The following is a 19,936-nucleotide window of genomic DNA, read 5'->3' on the forward strand; positions in this document are numbered from 1 at the left end:
TCACTTGCCGTATTTTTTGGAAAAATAAATTGAAACTTATTTCCGCAAACCACACGTTTCATGTTCGTGAGATTAAAAGGTTTTGTACCTTGGTCCGTTTGATTTAAAAAAAGAGGTCGGCACACACGTACGTACATACGGCGACATTTGACAGCTGTCAATAATTCAAACCGACATCTTTTTTTTAAATCTAACGGACCAAGGTACAAAACCTATTAATCTCATGAAACATGTAGTTTGCGGAAATAAAGTTTAAATTTATTTTACGAAAAAACGGCAAGTGAAAAAATATATCTATCTACAGGAGTGAGCTACATTATAAGTCTACTATCAATAAAAATATAATTTGGACCATCCCATTTGCTCGTTTGCCATCCAGTCAAATAAAAAAAAAAAAAAAAAAAAAACCAAGAAAACTTAAGGTACCCATAGAATTTGTTGCACATACAACTGCAAGTTATTATCAAATTCTTTGAACAAATGCTTTTATAGATATCATAATAGCTAATATGATTTTGCGTTAAATTTTACAACTTTTATGGTAGAACAATGAGGGCTATCGCGTATGAATTCGCCACTAGAGGCGCTAGTGTAGCGTGAGGTCTCCGAAATGTCAAATCTCATAGTTTTTGGGTGAGCTACGCGGGTTTATTTATAATTGGAATAATTTAGTGAATATTTTGCAATATCTGAAATTAATTACGGCAAATATGCGTTACAGTGAATGTCTGTGTTTTGACACAGTTTTGTCTTTCAGAAACCTTTGTCCTCCCTTTTTTCCGAACAAAACGGGGACTATGCAACACTGTGGCATGCTCGATATTTTTATGGTACGGTTTTAAGGTGTATTAAATATGATTTTAATCTAAACTTTGTTTCCACGCCCGTAATAACAGACTTTAAAAGCCATACTTAAAAACCTCACGCTACAGTGCGCCATCTAGTGAGACAAAAAACGATAGCCCTCATTGCGTTGAGAATCTTGGCTTTTGTATATTTTTGGTGGGATTTTAAAATACAATTTTATTTTATTTGAAGAAAAAGAAGTTTTGTTTTATCGATACATCGATCGAGCTATTTCACGACAAAAGCTCGGACTGAGTGTGACCAGACCAACGTGAAAAGACCAATGTATGTAATAGTATGTATGTGGCCCAAGTCCAAATTATACAAAACGCGCAGCGAAATTAAAGGTGGAGTAGAAATTTTCTACGTGTAAATTACGGACCGTAATAGAATTGTTTATCTTGCTGTCAACTTTGACAGTTCTTTTAAGTCCATTTCGCTCCCAGTGGCATTACACGCGTAAGTTAAATTCTATAAATCTTGAATTATTTGGGAATCATAGGAACAAGTTAGCAAAATGTGTGTAATATTTACGACATACAACTCTAAAAAGTGAATGATCATATTATTTCGGTATTTTCTTATAGATATTTGGCTGAATTGTATTTTGTCTTTCCACAGGTTTAGTCGTAACTCTAATAAACGCAACGATGTCGGGAGGATTAGACATTTTGGCCCTCAACGAGGAGGATGTCACCAAGATGTTGGCGGCAACGACCCATCTTGGGGCTGACAACGTACATTTCCAGGTAATAGCGGAATCATAACCTAACTTTTGCCTGTTTTTCATTTTACTATGATGAGTCAAGAATCCGTTCCATATATTGTCTGATGCATATTGACGAATAATTCTCCCAACTGATGTCAACATATTTAACTAATTGACATGTCAACCGCCTACCACAACTTACATTCTTCTCACTTTCAGATGGAAACCTATGTGTACAAGCGTCGTGCTGACGGTACCCATGTGATTAACCTGCGTCGCACTTGGGAGAAGTTGGTGTTGGCTGCTCGTGCCGTAGTTGCTATTGAGAACCCTGCTGATGTGTTCGTTATTTCGTCGCGTCCTTTTGGACAGCGTGCAGTGCTGAAGTTCGCAGCGCACACTGGCGCCACACCTATTGCTGGACGATTCACTCCTGGTGCCTTCACCAATCAGGTTTGTTTAAGATATTACTACGCTAACCTGCAAGCTGTATTTCGAAACAGTATATTCTTCCCATTTAGTGATTTAAAAACTTGAAACTTTGGGAGTCACTTGTTGGGTCTTATTGATGTAATTTAATGGCTAGGACAGGAAAAGCAAATGAATGACATGCATGCCAGCGCCAGCTGTGGTATCTGTTCACTCTCGAAGGTGTGCCCCTCCACAGTTAATTATCAATGTGCATGAGTAAACCTCATACTTACATGTTATCTTAGTCTCAGTGTGCGTGACTGCTGGTACGCTTGTGACTGAGGACACTGAGCTATGCACACATAGACCTTGTTGTACTAATAAGTTTAAAACTACAATTATAAAATGTGGAGCAGCGCGCCTTCATCAGTGAACAGTTTTTTTTTTTCTATTATTTTAACGAGGCTTTAGTACACCAAATGTGATTATGTCAGCCTCATGAGGAGCCTCAGTTATATACACCACACTACAAATTTTACGCTCTCCCTTGCACTGAAGCCAGTTTTTATTTTTATTGTTCATTGTGACGTTATTAATTGTTCTTATTAATCACGGATTAAAGTTTTCTTCCGTGTTATTAATTTATCCTGCTTAATTTTTAGGTTTTAAAATATGATAAGTAAGCCTAGTGAAATATGATATGATAGTTACTTACCTGTTATCAGTTACATGTTGTCAATCACTAATGAAAAATAATTAATACACTTAAATTATTATTATATACAATAACAAACATACAAACTTTCCCATTTTATAATATTGTAGGATTATATTAAAATGTTACTGACTGTACACCTGCATGCTGCATCTTCAGAGAGAGGTAGAAGTTTGGCGCAGGCTATAAGAACCAGATTAACATCATCAAATACTAATAAAATTACAGCCTGGGCCCAATTGCATAACAAATTACAAGCTATTAGCGATTTTGTATTGAAATTCACTAATACTATTTGCTTGTAATTTGTTATGCAATTGGGCCCTGATATACATAACTGCTAGATATGTCTACTAGAATACCATATATGACAACTGAATTTGCCATGTTTTATATATTAATATGAAAATATAGATATGCAGACAGTGTTTGGTGAAGAGAAAACTAAAATTGGTCAAAAATTTAATTAATTGTGATTTTTCGAAAAATCTATATACCTGTCTCTTTCTCAAACGCTCTTCTCTATGCAGGAAGTACGGTGCTACTTGCGTGTGACGTCACATGCCAGTATGTCTTTCTCTGTTTAATCTTGGATTTAAAACCTTTAAACGTTGTTATTTGTAAAGGTAGCTTCAAGATTGTTTCTCTATTCGATAACAGGCATTGTAAAGTTTTAATTTATAAAATATATAAAAAGTAGTCAAATAATGTATTGTCAGTGAATGACAAATGACACATACCTACTATGTAATCGTAATTGGTCAGTATTTAACATTAGGTCTATCGCACACAGTGATGTTATTTGTGTACCTATCAGAGTTTGTATAGTTGTATGTTAAAATATTTGAAGCTATGAGTTTGTAATCTAATAGAAAAATAATTTTATTTATAATTTGAATCACATATTGATGACAATCACTATAAAGGCATTTTAGAATTAAATAAATGAGTAAGTATGAGTATGAATAGGAGTTGGATTTTATTGCTGATGCCAACTCTATGGCTCGCTAACATCTTACCGTGCGATGAAAACTCTGATGTTTAGTTATATAAACAAAACAGATTACATTTTTTTTCATAAAAATACTTAAAATGATGATAATTTAACTAAGGAACCACTGACTGCATTTTTTAAATAAAATACTAAAATGATGATAATTTAACTAAGGAACCACTGACTGCATTTTTTTTATAAAAATACTTAAAAATGATGATAATTTAACTAAGGAACCACTGACTGCATTTTTTTCATAAAAATACTTAAAATGATGATAATTTAACTAAGGAACCACTGACTGCATTTGCAGGCCATGATTAAAGTTTTGCTGATATTCACATTGAAAAAATTAACATGTGAACACAATTTAGTCTTGTGCACTAAAGTTAATATTTTTTAACAGATCCAAGCTGCTTTCCGTGAGCCCCGTCTCCTGATTGTCTTGGACCCCGCTCAGGACCACCAGCCTATCACTGAGGCTTCTTATGTCAACATTCCAGTCATTGCTTTCTGCAACACTGACTCTCCACTCCGATTTGTTGATATTGCTATTCCATGCAACACAAAGGTAAGAAAATGAAATAACAGTTCATGCTATCCTAAAATGTGACTATGATGGTTGCTAGGAGTTGCAGTGAGTAGAATGGTCGCAACATCCTTCCATACTGTCTGTATATCCAGTCTTCATGCTTAAACTGCTGAACTGATTTTGATGGAATTTGGTATGGAGATAGTTTAAGTCCCTGGGAAGTACAGGATAGGTTTATCCCATAAAATGCATAGATCCCGCTGGATAGAGGTAAATGAATCACTGACTGATTGATTTGCATGCAACACCTAGTGTGGTATAAATATGCATTCATCCACCTACTACCACATACTAATATAATAAATGCGAAAGTGCGTGCGTGCGTGCGTGCGTGCGTGCGAGCGTGCGTGAGTGCGTGCGTGCGTGCGTGCGTGCGCGTGCGCGTGCGCGTGCGTGTGTGTGTGTATGTTTGTCCATCGAAACGGAGCGACGGATCGACGTGATTTTTTGCATAGAGATAGTTTATGGGCCAGAGAGTAACATAGGCTACTTTTTACCCCGGAAAAATGCACAATTCCCAAGGGAACAGCGCGCGATAACCGAATTCCACGCGGGCGAAGCCGCGAGCAAAAGCTAGTATAAAATATAAACTAACACCCACCCTAGCTTTGTTTCTGAACAGTGCATCAAAGTGAGATTCTGCCTGCCATAGATAGTATATTTTGTATTTTGAACACCAAGTAAATACATCAAGCTGGACCAGAGGCGTTTCTAGCCCATTTAGCGCACGGTCAAAGCGGAATAGGTACAAAGTGTCGCGCCCGGCGCCCCTAACAACGCTGCGCCCGTGTGCAACCCACATCCTGCTCCATAGTTAAAGCCGCCTCTGAGCTTGGACTAATTTACTAAGCAACCAAGTTTACCTAGTGAATAACTAGCAAGTAACTTAGTTAACTAACTTAACTATAATGTTTTTTTTTTACAGTCTTCCCACAGCATTGGTCTGATGTGGTGGTTGCTCGCTCGCGAGGTGCTGCGCCTGCGCGGAGCCCTTTCCCGCGACACCCGCTGGGACGTTGTGGTTGACCTGTTCTTCTACAGAGATCCCGAAGAAAGCGAGAAGGAAGAGCAACAGGCTAAGGAACAGGTGAGATGTTGCAAAATGTTTTTGTAACTTTCGAAGGGACAGCGACATTTCATAAAGCCAGTAGTTATTGTAACCAATGTTATTTTGGTCTACAAGTTTTGTGTTGGGACTTTTTTCTTAGTTGTTTTGTTAATTTAATAAAATCATTGATGGTGATTCATGTAAATAATGGATCCATTCAAAATTTAAGGTTATATCTTTTTTTAAGTAAAATTAGCACCAACAATTTGAGACTGACTTACAATGCAGTTTTTTTTACATATATGAAAGGTCATCTCATCATTACCCGATTGCCCGAAGGAGGGTTATTTAAATACCTTGTTTTCTCATTTCTAGGCTGTGGTTGCTGCTAAGCCTGAGGTGGCAGCTCCCGTTCACGAAGATTGGATCGAGCCCGTCGAGCCCGTGACCTCTTGGGCCGACGACGCCGCTCCCGCCGCCACGGCCGCCGGTGCCGCCGCGCCTGCCTTCGGCGCCGCGCCCGCGCAGGAAGACTGGGCTGCTCAGGTCAGTTTATATTTCACTTTTTTCTGAAGCACTTGGAATAGGTGAACTTCTTTTTAGGGTTCCGTAGTCAACTAGGAACCCTTTTAGTTTCGCCATGTCTGTCCGTCTGTCCGCGGGTAAGCTCAGAGACTGTTATGTTTATACATATCAGTCACGCCGACATGCAGCATGCGGCGACCGACTCAGTGTAATTGCCGCGTAACTGTCTCAGTGTGATACAGTTAATAGTGAAGCACCAAAATCTTAATGACAATTCTGTTAAACATTTTCTGAGAGATCCACAATCCACTAGAGCAGTGATGGGCAAAGTACGGCCCGCGGGTCAAAACTCCGAATTAATCCGGCCCGCCGACGTTCTTTCGAAGTGAATATATAGTACTAACCTATATGGCCCGCGATAATTATTATTTTGGTCGTCCTACAGTATTTCATTATATTATTTGGCAAAATCATAAAAACAGTATAAAATAGATTGGTGTAATCCTGGCCCTCCTCTAAAATATCTGCAATTCTCTGGCCCCCCATGAATAAAGTTTGCCCACCACTGCACTAGAGATTCATGATTTACTTTCAATGCATATAATTGTCTCCAGTGATTATCGTGCCACTACTGCACAGGTTTGCTCTCAGAATTATAGAGTTTGGATTTTACTTCCCACAAAGCCACAGTGCAGATTGTCCCAGTGTGAATGAATTTAATTAATCTACAGCTGATTATACTCTTGTTGTTCTTGTGTCTTATTGTTCGGTTTTTACTTAAAATTCGATATTAAGAAAAAAATAATTTCCAACAGGTACAAGACGAGTGGGGCTCTGCCGCCTCCGGTGCTCCCGCGCCCGCCCAGCCCGCCCCGACTCCGTCTTGGGGTGGATCCGGCCAAGACTGGACCGCGTCCTAAACGACACGTTTCCATCGGTTAGACAAATAAATGGAAAATGGTACTTCATTTGTTTTATTTTAATTATAAGTGGAATATCAGCAGTGTCTCGCTCGAGGCTGCCATTTAAGGCGATATTATGTTACGCTCAGAGTTCAAAAAATGCACCAAAATTAGCAGCTATGGGTGGCGGCTTGTCCAGTGAGTTACCAGCTAATGGGAAAGCCACTAATTATGGCTAAAAGGGCGTTAAAAATATCGTTTTTATCAGGACTCTACATTTTTATACATATGAACTCTATAAACACAAGTGTATTTTAGATTGCCCTGGTTGGTAAGAATTCTTAAAACAAATCTTTGCGATGTAGCATTATTCGGCATCAATTTGAAAAATTGTTTCGCGGGTCCATAGTTCTTGTATTCTGCTTCTATTGATTTCGTCCATGTTCCGTTTTCTTCAATGCCCTGAGAATTGAATGAATGAGAGACCAAAGAAATCTTACCAAATTACGTGCGGAAGTTGTGTATATATGCGTGGCTAAACGGCTAAAGGCTAGTTAAATAATATGAAATTGTATTTTTTGAGGCCAAGACCGAGGTCTAGTTATGAGAGGAAGTATTTTTTAAAGAAGTTACAGATTTTTCTCTATTGCACAAATATATTTTGGCACCGCATTGTAATTAGGAGCAAAAATAAATAGATATCTTTGTAATCGACTAAAGAAGTCGATTATAGGCGTTTTTGTCGCGTGACTGAAGCGCTGCACAGCGAATTCCTTCACATTATATGTAGCGCGGCCAAGTCGCGACGCCGTCGCTAGCGACAGCCGCGCTTCAATGTATCTGCCTGCGCGCTGCAGCTGCGCTACTTAAATATGTGTGGGATACGAGTCGCGCTACTGCAGCGCGACTTAGAAGCGCTACAGTCGCGTGACAAAAGCGCTCTTATGCCTTGATCGCACGTACCGAGTATACGGGTGAGACAGGGCTCTCGGGCGAGTACTAGGTGCGTATAAACCTAGCGCCGAGTGCTCGGCCGAACGAAGCGGCGAGACAGTAGCTCGGCTCCCGTTCAATCTACTAGGCCGAGTGTCCTTCCCCGCACTGTCTCGCTCGCTCACTCGGCAGGTCTGAACGTGCACTGTCTCGCCACTCGGCCGTCACGTCGCTGCGCGCCCTATTTTTGAACTGTACCGACTGTCCTAATTTCAAAACATGTGTGAACAGTTCTTCGCTTACATCACTGTCTCGGCCGAGAAACATTTTTCTGTCTCGCCTGTTTGCTCGTGTAAGGCATAAGTCTGTCTGAAGTAGACTTCAGATAGGCGACAGGTGATTATTGGCTATTGCAATTGATTACATCAATCATTTGCTTATTAATTTTGCTTACATAAAGTATGAAGTCCTTAGGGGCACTTTTCGCAGTATCGGGACGCACATGTTCTATGCTGATGCATCGCACTTTTGTTGGCTGTTCTAGTCTTATGATCATTTCTCCACGGGAACCGCTGAAATAAAAAAAAAAAACCTTATTCGATTCTGCACTCTGGGACTAGCTACTTATAGACGTTAAATTGTCACTTAAAAGTAAACATTTATTAGTCTACATTCCATACACATTTTAACGAAAAAGCCACTTCCTACTGATATTAGGTACTTAATTTTTCTCCGAGCAAGTCAGGTTCGTAGTGGCATCTCTGAGTGCGAAGTTAATTTTGTTTAGTTTTTTTTAATGTTCGACCACGTTGCGTATGGCCCCATCTATCCCCTATACACGCATGTCCATCCATCTGCCAAACACCCATGTTGCATGCGGCCGTTTGTAAATAACTAAATATGCATCTAGTTTTATGAATCATTTACAGGAGGCTTGTAGAATCGTGCCAGTAACATTAGATACAATGCGGCGCTCGATTAAACACTTATAACTTGTTAGCCCCGCGGCTCTGCAAAATAAGACTACTGACACGATTTAACTGACCTCGTGTAAATGGTTCATTATGGCCTTATCGGCAATTTTTTTAAATGTTACCTGTGCCCTGTTTCTCGAAGCATATTAGTCTAAAACCTAATATTAGTGTTTTTGTTTCATTTTCTCATTCAAGTTACGAGACAAAACATGAATAATTATTAGACGTAAGCTTTGAGAAACAGGGCCCTGTAGATTACACACAACTGTAAATACACACGCTGAGTATGGCTTTTTGCGTCTATCAACACTACAACTTTTTATTTATATCTTGTTTACGTCCCGTTTCATTATATTTTTTTCTTGTTTCGAATTTTGGGATAAAAAAAACTTATTCTTATACGAGTAGATACCTATTATTTTTAGTCAATCTTGACAAGATGAAATCCTACCTAAAAGGCCAACAGTCAGATGGCACAGGTTTTCGTAAAGCAAGCACGGTGCTAGGGGGAGGGCTGGCGCGCCACAATGGTAGTATCCCCCACAGGGCAACGCGCCCACCCCATTCCTTAGTGTCCGTGCCCCTCATTACCGTTGCATCTCCTATATAATCTCTTTCGTACGGCGAACTCGAAGCTGCTGAGATAAAAAGAGATAAGTTAGGGTTACGTTGTTATGTACTTACTGGTAGTTTAATGAGACTAAGATTGGAACGAATTAAATTAATAATCACCTATTAATTTACTGAGACTCAATCAAATAATAATATTGATACCTAATGAACTAAACCTATATCATCTTTCATCATCATCACATTCCCTGCGACAGCACTTTTTACATGGTTAGGTTACAGACGCGACACATACCTACATATGTTTTCATGACCGATCGACTGATCTTCGCTCATGCTAAATTGCTAAACCGCTAGGTATACCTAAGTGTTTTCCCAAAGATAGGAATCAAGCTAGATCGCAAATATCATCGAAATCAATAGAGCCGTTTCCAAAATCCTCGAAATGTCAATTTCGGGGGTTGAGAAGCGTTCCCAAGTTGGTTAAGTCATTAAAGGTAGGTACAGTCGAGTTCATAAACTTGTGAGCAAAAATTTGATGAAAATATCTGAACACGACTTTATTGTTAACGGCGTAGAAGCTCGACTGTATATGTATGTACCAACGTATGTATGACATAAGATACGGAGGAAACGATCTGTTTTGAGGTGTGCTGCTTCCGTTGCCTAGTACAGTCGCCATCAGATATTCGGACCGGCCAAGGTTGTCAGAAATATCTGAACATGCACTCATTTTAGGGTTCCGGAGCCAAAATGGCAAAAACGGAATCCTTGTTTCTCCATGTCTGTCTGACTGTCTGTTTGTCCGTCCGCGGCTTTGCTCAGGGACTATCAATGCTAGAAAGCTGTAATTTTGCACGAATATGTATGTAAACTATGCCGACAAAATGGTACAATACAAATTTCAAAAAAAAATTTTTTTAGTGTAGCCCATAGACGTAAAGTGGGGGTGTTTTTTTTTCATCCAACCTTGTAGTGTGGGGTATCGTTGGATAGGTCTTTTAAAATCGTTAGGGGGTTGCTAAAACGATTTTTCGATTCAGTGATTTGTTCGCAAAATATTAAACTTTAAAGTGCACATTTTCATTAAAATCGAGCGTCCCCCCTCTAAAATCTAAACCGGTGGGTGGAAAAATTAAAAAAAAAATCAGAATGGTTGTAAGTATATCAAACTTTCAAGGAAATTTATAACGGCTAAGTTTGCTTGAGAATTATTAGTAGTAAATAGCAGCCTAAGGTATAAAATATACCTAAACTTGGAAGATTCCGTATAAAATACAAAATCCTTAGAAAAATATTACTTATTTTTTTCGTAATGGCTACGGAACCCGATTTTGGGCGTGTCCGACACGCTCTTGGCGGGTTTTTTTTATTAAAGTGTTCATGTCTTGATATTTTTGATCTTCTTGGCCACTCCGTAATATTTGATGGCGACTGTACATACCTAATGAGGCCCCAATTGCATAAGCAAGTTCGATTGTTGTAAAAATGTATGCTAGAAGAAAAAGATCGCTGAACGAAACACAACGCTGATGCACTTGTGAAAGCTTTTCTCGTAAATTTTATTTGTCTTTCCCTCGAATTATTATAAAAAGTTCGAAGAGTAAAATCTGTGACTCGTAACGTTCTGAGGACTCCGAATAACATAAAAGCTCCGAGCGATGTTAAATAAATATAAAAGTTTTTATAAGAAAGGGACTTTGAAATTATCATTCTTTTACCTCCACACGATATCTGGTTCAAATTAATAAAAGAAAAGTAGGCACTTTAAATTAAGGTTATGCTGTTGACCTACAAAACAATGCTATTGTTATAACTTTATGCTGATTAGCTATTAACTGAAGTACAACAATCACCTACTTATTTTATTAATTGCTCTAGTAAATCATCAATAAAGTGTTCTACTTAACCTACCATATTTACACCGTGGTTTTAGGGTTCCGGAGCCAAAATGCCAAACCGGAACCATTATAGTTTCGCCATGTCTGTCTGTCTGTCTGTAAGTCCGCTTCTTTGCTATCAATGCTAGAAAGCTGTAATTTTGCACGGATATATATGTAAACTCAGGGAATATCAATGCTAGAAAGCTGTAAACTATGCCGATAAAATGGTACAATAAAAAATAAAAATAATTTTTTTTTAGGGTACCTCCCATAGACGTAAAGGGGGGTGATTTTTTTTTCTCATCCTTTAGGGGTTGGCTAAGACGATTTTTCGATTCAGTGATTTAAAGTGCAAATTTTCATTATAATCGGAAAATTTGAAAAATTCAGGATGGTAGTAAGTATATCAAACTTTCAAGAAAAACTATAACGGCTAAGTTTGCTTGAGAAATATTAGTAGTTTATGAATAAATAGCAGCCTAAGGTATAAAATATACCTAAACTTGGAAGATTCCGTATAAAATACGAAATCCTCAGAAAAATATTACTTAATTTTTTCGTAATGGCTACGGAACCCTATTTTGGGCGTGTCCGACACGCTCTTGGCCGGTTTTTTAATATTAATTTTCAATATTTGACAATGATGTCACACATATTATGGGAAAGATGAAAAAAAAAACATTTTTATAGCCTTTTCATAAATGTGTGCGAATTAAAAGCACTTTACACAGCCTTTAGAAAAATAATGAAAAATTAAAACCATTAGGTAACATTGTTTTACAGCGTATAATCAAATATCATAAATATCAGCGTATATTATCTTTTAATGTCCCCTTAAAGTTAACGGAAATCAAAAATAACACGTTGTATATTATACTAGTAGGGTACAAGTTGTACGTGTAAGTGTTGGTTTCTTCAAAAGGTATTGTTTGTGCCTAAGTAGTAATTTCCCTGACACAACTGAATACATTTGTCTAGCTTCCACGTTGTTTTCTCGCCACCCGGCAAGGTGAAAAATTACGGCACTCTAAGTAAGTCTGTACATCTTTAGAAAATAATTTTCTTATATATTTTTTTTACTAGCTCTGTAAGGGGCTGTTTAACCATCCATTCATTAGTGTTAACTGACGGTTAAATGTGATGCCGTCTATTCGAACAAAACAAATAGAGAAGGCATCACATTTAACCGTTAGTTAACACTAATCAATAGATGGTGAAACAGCCCCTAAGTGTCCTATTGTTGCGTACCTAAAGGTCTTTCCTCTTGACATCCACACCTCCCGGTCTGGTCTTAGATATAATTATCAAGAATAGGTACGTACATATTTAACTCAATCAAAAAATGTTTATACCTAACACTTAAGGTCTCTACCCCTACCGATTACACCGTATCATGCCATGACCGTAATAGGAACGTGTCAGAATACACAAAGAATATATTTTTGCCTGGCACGTTGCTGTTACGGTCATAGTAATGGGTAGAGACTTTTACTGTAAAAAATATCGGATTTGAAGAGCCACTGACTACATGTCCGGTCCAAGTTTGGAGCGTTGAAGTTGTTTAATACTAATTAATTAATGGCCAACCAACCGCATTTGTGCCTACCGAGGGCTTTATATAATTTTCCGAGCTGTGGTTGTATTAACAAGTCGAATACACAACATTTCGCTTTGTGAATGAAATATAGGTGCGGCCGAATGCCCCAATTAAAATGGTGTTTATTCCGGTGTTACCTGTTTTCGATGTCCCCGACGATATTAGCATCAGCCGTCGAATACGCTGAGTGTTTCTGTAGGCAAACAAATTTTGTGAAATAATACGTCCGCAGTAGGTATCCACGCAATGGTTTATCACTACCTAATTAATTAGAGGTAGTTAAGGTAGGTATTTCACAGAATCCATTTATGAAATTAGAACGGATTGTTATTGTATCTTGGTATAGGTATTTTGCAAAACAATTGTTAGCTGCGGCATTTCCCCGTTAAGGGATAAGTTCGCCCTTGTACATCCTGTGTTCTGTTATTTTCATGTGTTTTTATGTGCAAGAAAGAGTTTTGCAATATGTATACATTTGACAACTTTTGAATGTGCCATATGAGGTGTTATAATAATGAAAATATAAATATACCTACTTGTCTCCTAAGAGCATTTTCGCGTAGCAGCAAGGGATCTAGTAGCTGCCCTTGCTGCCCCATCTCAACTTTCCACCCTGTATTTACTCTTATATAATCACAACTTCTTTCTGCCATACGGTATAGATAGGGCAACTATAGAAAGAGATCATGAATGCAAGGGCCCGTGGCGCCCGTTATCACGTCCTCTGATCATACCTAATACTTGAACACTGGCCTTATCTTATTACGAAGATCAATCGTGCCGTCTCGCTCATGCTAATAATATTTAATAGGAGAGTAAGAGGGATTGTATGATATAAAGATTGAATTTAGGAGTACCTACCCCCCTTGTGGTGTTGTTATTATAAGGCACTATCAGAAACGCTCTTTTACTTCTTATCCTTCCGATGGCTATAGAGCAGAAAGTTTGAAGCTTATCAGCTTTACTGAGTGAAATTATTGACATTTAATAAAACGCGTGCAATCAGTGTCTAGGCGGTATTCACTTGAAACGATTTATGTTTATGAATGAGTTCTTATAAAATCGACGTCAAATACAGAAGTCGTCATTCACACGCCAGGCATTTTCCTCGTAATGTGTTAAGTTAAATCTTGTGCGAATTCATGTACCTGCTTACCTTCATACTTAAATTTATCGACCGGGCGGTGAAAATGTATTAGATACCTAATATTGTTAACGTTGAAAAGATGAACATGCAAGAGGTACCCTCACTTAAGTTGATGATTATGATTTTTGTCTCTCATCAGGGCGAATAAATACTGTAGACGACCAATGGTAGAGACTTTATTGCGAGTAAATATCTAATCTACTTAATTGATTAAAGTTTATCACCAACCTCAATGCTTGTTCTGCTCGCAACAGTGAAGCAGCTAGACTCTTCATCACATGGCAGCATTCTTCCTCAACTGATGGCTCCGAATAAACTAGAAATGTAATGAAAAAATATGATTTGCTTCGTAAGTTTCTACACAAATTCGTAGGTATTAAATATTACATTAATTACCATTCTAACTCTGACTCTACGAATAGACAGAGACGGCATAAACACTACATTGAAACAGCCCTAAGCTTTGATGGTGGTCTAAGCTACCTAAAAACTCGTTACCTAAATACTGTGCTTTTAATATATTTACCGGCTGATTAGTAGGTATAGGTTCTTGATTTGAACTAAGTAGATAGGTAACTTATTTAGGACTTTACCGTAAGTATCGTCATTTTGACATACGATTTAGGTATTCTGCCTCATTAATATATAGTTCAATTGCATGTTAACTAAATCCGTTAAAATTATTTAGTAGCTAATGTTTCTAGGATTGTCTACGAGTTTTTACAATTTGCCAAACATTTAATGTGTAACCTCGGTCACAATATAAATTAAGGAGTATTACATGAGTACTTACGCAGAGAGATTAACCTTGTTTTCGGAACAACTTTGGTTATAAATTTCGATTGTAGGACGAAGTCGGACAGCCTTGAATAACTGACTAAAACAAATAATATAAAGACCTTTATTTTACAGTAATATAGGAACCTTGTTTGTGATTTTGGTGTTATGAATTGACATAGTTACGGCTTAGTTGCATTTTGGTTATATATAGAGATGACTTGATGGCAAGAAAAGCGATTACAAGTTTGTCTCTACGGGCTTAATTTAAAGGGAATGAAGTTAGAAATAGGTTCGCGAAAATACTTACTTAACACAAAACAAACAAGGCCAAAAAATAAAAAGAGCCACATCTTATTATTCGGCGCAGCTTTTCCCTGCCCGTCCGTTTGTTTACAACACGTTCCTCTAGTCCGTCTTTTAGAACTACAGTTAAAGTTTTCTTCGCTCTTATCTTCATTTAGATATTCCCAGATGTTTTGCCGCAAAGGATAGGCGGATCGTATTTCCCACGTCGGTGACGGAGCTTTGCGTGGTTTGTTCCTTTCGTAAACTTTTCCTGGGAAAATATGGGCCAAATGGACGGTTACCTGAGCACTGTAATTTACTTCTCGTTTGAAACGCTTTCACGCTTAATGAGTGCCGCCAGAAAGGTTGGCCGCACTCTAATATTCCGAGTCCATCTCAGATAATGCGTGTCGCAATAATTACGAGGAAAGAAAGCGTGAGTAAAAAAAGCCACAGTGACCTTAGATTCGCCACAGCCTAACTAGAGCAGACATGACAAGCTGTAGATAAAGGTTCAACCAAATTAAATGCATTGTTATGTCGGGGTGGGATATCAATACAATCATTAGGTAACTTACCTACTAAAGTAAATGCATATATAATTTTGACCTTGACGAAGGTTCACAAACGTACTCGAGAACATTTAGATAAAATCTGTTATCTACCTACATATACAGAAAATACATAGATATTATATACAGAAAAGGATCACGAATCACATCAAAAAGAAAGTCATAACGCTTGTTTGGCCCATTACGTGTTAAATATGAGCTTATTTACAGTGTCATCATTAGGTAGTATTTGTAGTTTCTAAATGTGCATCATTATTCATAGAGAAGCAGGTGGCAGCATGCTCCAATTGCATTATATTAAGTCGCTCGCTCGCTACCATTCGGTTTGTAGGTCGCGCAAATTAGGGCCGAAACGGATATAGGTAGCTAATATTCTAATTCAAACTCGAACGAGTCGAACTGTTCAGATGACTGAATTGACATTATTTATTTTATTCTAATTAATTGCAAAAAAGCTATTCAGATGTAGATCTTTATGGAGGTATATAACATTAATTAACTTGCTGTTTGCCTGCGCAGCATTCGAATTAAAATTAAGGTAAGTAGGTAATGTTTCGCATGGTGGAATTCATGTAAATATTTGTCAACGTTCTTGAAAAGGCTACTTTATCAATACAAAATGTAAGTAGTTACAATTCTATAAGCACTGCAAGTTCAAGTCGTTAAGCTTAAAAGTGTAGGTATTTGTAGTAACCTGGATGACAATTTAATTATTTTAAGCCTTCTGGCTATATTTTTATTCTACGTACCCAGTATTTATATTATTTTAAAACAAAATTAAAAACTAACCCTAGTACTTATTTTACAAAGGCCCACCTCTCTTTTTTAATTAAAGTTTTAGTTATTTTAATTTAATAGTAGTTTTAGTCATATGGCTAATATCCATAGGGATATTTTGTATTTCCTTAATATTCTTTTAATAAATTATTATTTTACAAACAAATTTGGGTCAAATTATTATTCAGACGTTTTCGTTTGACCAAGTTTATAGCTACATTTTGTATATGTACGAGTACGTACGCAACGCCTGTACGGTGAATTTCAACGCACCGCTAAACATTATTAGCGTTTGCGGCTTTTACTATTATGCCTAGCCTTACATGTTTACGAGTCTAGGACCACACTGTAATAGATTCTAAATGCCTTATTCTGTACTTAGGGCTCCACTTTAATAACCGAGGGATGGCGATAACTTTACTGCCTTATAGTCAAGTACAAGTTTTATAACAATATTGTTTCGGGCGCTGTCTTCTTACCGGCTTGAAAGTCGTTCGTTCACAAAAGACAGGGAACATGGAAACTTTTGCTGGATTATGTCGATGTTTCATGTCTTATTAAGGAAGTTTCTACGGGATCTTTCCCGTTGCCCACATATTCTTTTGATTATTATTTTTTAATACGCTGTTAGGTATGATTTACTTATGCACAAGATATTTTCAACCGACGAAAAAAAACGGAGGAGGTTCTCAAGTCAACGCGTATATACACTAAACTTTTTACAGAGTAGTCCGATTTTGTTAATTCTTTTTTTATTGGAAAGGGTATACCCTGAAGTTGGTCCCATATAAATTTGGAACAAAAATGCGACCCTAAGGGTAGGAAAACAGGGGTTGATTGATTGACCACTCACTGATTGTAGGTAATGTATGACCACGCATAAGTTTTTACAGAGTAGTTCGACTTTGATAATTCTTTTTTTATTGGATTGGGTAAGTAGACCTCGAAGTTGGTCCCATATAATTTGGAAAAAAAATCTACCCTAAGGGTGGGAAAAATTACAAAATAAAAACTTTTTATTTTTAAAGAAACAACAACAAAAACTTTTTAACAAAAAAATAACCGCCGAAAAAACTGAAAGCAAAAAATATTTTTTATAATTTTTATTTTTATATTAACATTTATATAATATATTTATTTAGTTAAGGTTTCTTAGGTTAGTTCATTTTGTCTTCTTTTTAACTGTTAATTTCATGTGTTTTAAGTTTATTTTCTGTGTTATGTTGTATTCGTTAAATAAAAATAATAAACCTTTTTTTATTTACTTAACCTTAATCTAGGTACCACTTTGCAGGAGTGGACCTATGGGCTTCTATTCCTCGTGGCATGTGCTGAGGCACCGACTTCAAAGTGGTACCTAGATTAAGGTTAAATAAAAAAGGATTATTATTTTATACTTTTAAATTTTTTCGGCGGTTTAATTTTTCGTTAAAAAGTTTTTTAATGATAGGCTTTCTGTTGGCGGATACTTTAGCCGACTTCATTAATTAAAGAATTCTTGGTCTCCCTGTCTTAACCCATTACGGTATCCGATGAACTGTGTTTTTTTTTAAAAGGTGTAGATTATTTATGACGGCAATATGGCGGTTGTCAAGTGGAGCTCGCATAACATTCTTAGCAGCTTGTTTATTTGATGACAACGCGCGCGGGTCAGGGCGAACCGCTGACCGAGCGGTCGCGCTGGCCTGGCCGCGTGCTCCAAATATTATCGTCAGTATTTGCCAGCGGGGAGTATGTTGCAATTTATTATAAATACGCTTCCCGATTTTAGATATTGCATAATTAGTTGAAAATATGTATGTTACAATTCAATTTTTTTTTACCGATAGGTAGAGATATGTGTATATGTAAGTAAATTTTTACTTTAGGTACACAAATAAAGAAACAAGTAGGTACACGTGACAAACGTAAATAAAAATAACAAAAATAATTAAAACTGAAAGTTAAATTTGGTAAAGTAGAATGTCATTGATATACCTACCCACGCTAATTTTTGAAGACAATTTTTAAAATAATATAGCATTTTTGCCATATAATTTTTAATCTTCAGATAATAATTAAACTAAAGCAAGCGAGCTAAACTTTTGGTTTACAAGTTTTAAAAAGGTAGGTACTTATATGTACCTAGTCTGGTAAGTTCTCTGAGTAGGACTCATTAGCATAAAATGGCAAAAAAACAAGTTTTTTGTATGGGAGCCCCCCTTAAATATTTATTTTTAATTTCATTATTTATTTTTAAAGTGATTATCCAACTAAATATTCTGGGAATATTTCAAGCGTCTACCTGTTGCCATTATTAATATGAAGCAAAAAACGGCAAAAAATCACGTTTGTTGTATGGGCCCCCCCTTAAATATTCATTTTATTATATTTTTAGTATTTGTTGTTAAAGTGGCCACAGTTCTACATAATTTGTGAAAATTTCAAATGACTAACTATTACGTCTCAAGAGATAGAGCCATGTGACAGACAGACGGACATACAGACAGCCAAGTCTCAGTAATAGGGTTCCGTTGGCACCCTTTGTGTACGGAACCCTAAAAATGGAAATATAAAATTTACTAGCTTTTGCCCGCGGCTTCGCCCGCGTGGAATTCGGGTATCGCGCGCTGTTCCCTCGGGAACTGTGCATTTTTTCGGGATAAAAAGTAGCCTATGTCACTCTCGGGTCCATACTATCTCTATGCTAAAAATCACGTCGATCTGCCTCTCCGTTTCGTCGTGAAAGACGGACAAACATACACACAAACACACACTTTCGCATTTATAATATTAGTATGGATGGATTAACTTATGCATGCTAAAGATTAATGATTAATAAGTAATAAGTCTCTCTTTTAAGATGCTTTACTCTGGAGTAGTCGTACTCGTCGGTTAAAGATCAATAGTGAACCATCATGACGATTAAGTATCTTGAGGAAAATAGTATCATCCCCAGTGATACGTAGTAGAGAACAATAACGGCTTTACGACATGGTAGAGTCAAATTCTGTATTATTTTCTATGGTAAATTACATTATACGTTTTAACTTTTTTACTAATACACTTTAGACCTTATTAAGATACCTATCTAAGAAAAATATTTTTCAATTCAATACTTACCAACTGTAGGATGCCGAGAAGCACCAAAATAGTGTTTAAATGATGCATCGCTTCTATCGAAATTTATAGATATGGTTTTACGTTTACATACGGCCATCTCTAACAGTACAACTACAAAATAATACAATATTCGTTACGAAACTATGCTAACAATTGATAAAATAAGGTACAACTATTCTTGCGGAAAATTAAATGTTCATCCATGAACCACAGTAACGAAAACGTCAAAACTTTTCTACAACATTCCCGCCAATTTATATTTTCATTCTACAATGTGAGGCTTGAGAAATGGAGTCAATCAGCCAGACGTTTTATTAATATGTTTAATGAATCACGTATATCACTAGGTTTTTTTGTTTTACCTATATACAAAATTTTAAATAAAATTTGTCAACCAATTTATTCATAGTTTAGATTGACATTAAAAAATTAATTCAACGAATTAGGTACTTACAGTGACCGGCTGACATTGATGCCGTTAAACGGATAATAATTGTTTGTTCACGGATTTTGGAATTCGAAATTTAAATTTCATGGCAGAGGTTTTAAGTAAAATGCTGTATTTGAAGCGGAA

General features: G+C 37.0%; 2 protein-coding genes across 3 annotated transcripts; one reads left to right on the forward strand and one right to left on the reverse strand.

Annotated features, from left to right (window-relative positions):
* The first annotated feature begins 1,212 nt into the window (after positions 1-1,212).
* On the forward strand, positions 1,213-6,803 carry sta (stubarista 40S ribosomal protein SA). Its single transcript, XM_074089097.1, has 7 exons — positions 1,213-1,305; positions 1,468-1,595; positions 1,775-2,008; positions 4,082-4,246; positions 5,193-5,354; positions 5,691-5,861; positions 6,656-6,803. The coding sequence occupies exons 2-7, from the start codon at positions 1,497-1,499 to the stop codon at positions 6,758-6,760; spliced, it is 936 nt and encodes a 311-aa protein (XP_073945198.1). The 5' UTR covers positions 1,213-1,305; positions 1,468-1,496; the 3' UTR covers positions 6,761-6,803.
* Positions 6,800-19,519, reverse strand: LOC141428980 (uncharacterized). 2 transcript variants are annotated; one of them, XM_074089095.1, is made up of 8 exons: positions 19,363-19,519; positions 14,934-15,182; positions 14,640-14,723; positions 14,075-14,162; positions 12,837-12,892; positions 9,101-9,284; positions 8,130-8,247; positions 6,800-7,204 (listed from the first exon to the last, which is right to left on the reverse strand). In XM_074089095.1, the coding sequence occupies exons 1-8, from the start codon at positions 19,457-19,459 to the stop codon at positions 7,007-7,009; spliced, it is 1,074 nt and encodes a 357-aa protein (XP_073945196.1). In that variant the 5' UTR covers positions 19,460-19,519; the 3' UTR covers positions 6,800-7,006. The 2 variants fall into 2 exon arrangements, with proteins under 2 accessions (XP_073945196.1, XP_073945195.1); XM_074089094.1 differs by having other exon boundaries at positions 9,101-9,287.
* Between the last annotated feature and the right edge of the window lie 417 nt (positions 19,520-19,936).

Source organism: Choristoneura fumiferana, chromosome 6 (genome assembly GCF_025370935.1).
Source record: "Choristoneura fumiferana chromosome 6, NRCan_CFum_1, whole genome shotgun sequence".
Classification (NCBI taxonomy): domain Eukaryota; kingdom Metazoa; phylum Arthropoda; class Insecta; order Lepidoptera; family Tortricidae; genus Choristoneura; species Choristoneura fumiferana.

Coding starts and splice junctions, on each gene's coding strand:
- LOC141428980 (XM_074089094.1), bottom strand. CDS start 19,459: ATGGCCGTATGTAAACGTAAAACCATATCTATAAATTTCGATAGAAGC. Junction 14,724..14,933: donor CCTTGTTTGTTTTGTGTTAA/GTAAGTATTTTC, acceptor TATTTGTTTTAG/TCAGTTATTCAAGGCTGTCC. Junction 7,205..8,129: donor CTAAGGACTTCATACTTTAT/GTAAGCAAAATT, acceptor TTCAATTCTCAG/GGCATTGAAGAAAACGGAAC.
- sta (XM_074089097.1), top strand. CDS start 1,497: ATGTCGGGAGGATTAGACATTTTGGCCCTCAACGAGGAGGATGTCACC. Junction 1,596..1,774: donor CTGACAACGTACATTTCCAG/GTAATAGCGGAA, acceptor TCTCACTTTCAG/ATGGAAACCTATGTGTACAA. Junction 5,862..6,655: donor AGGAAGACTGGGCTGCTCAG/GTCAGTTTATAT, acceptor AATTTCCAACAG/GTACAAGACGAGTGGGGCTC.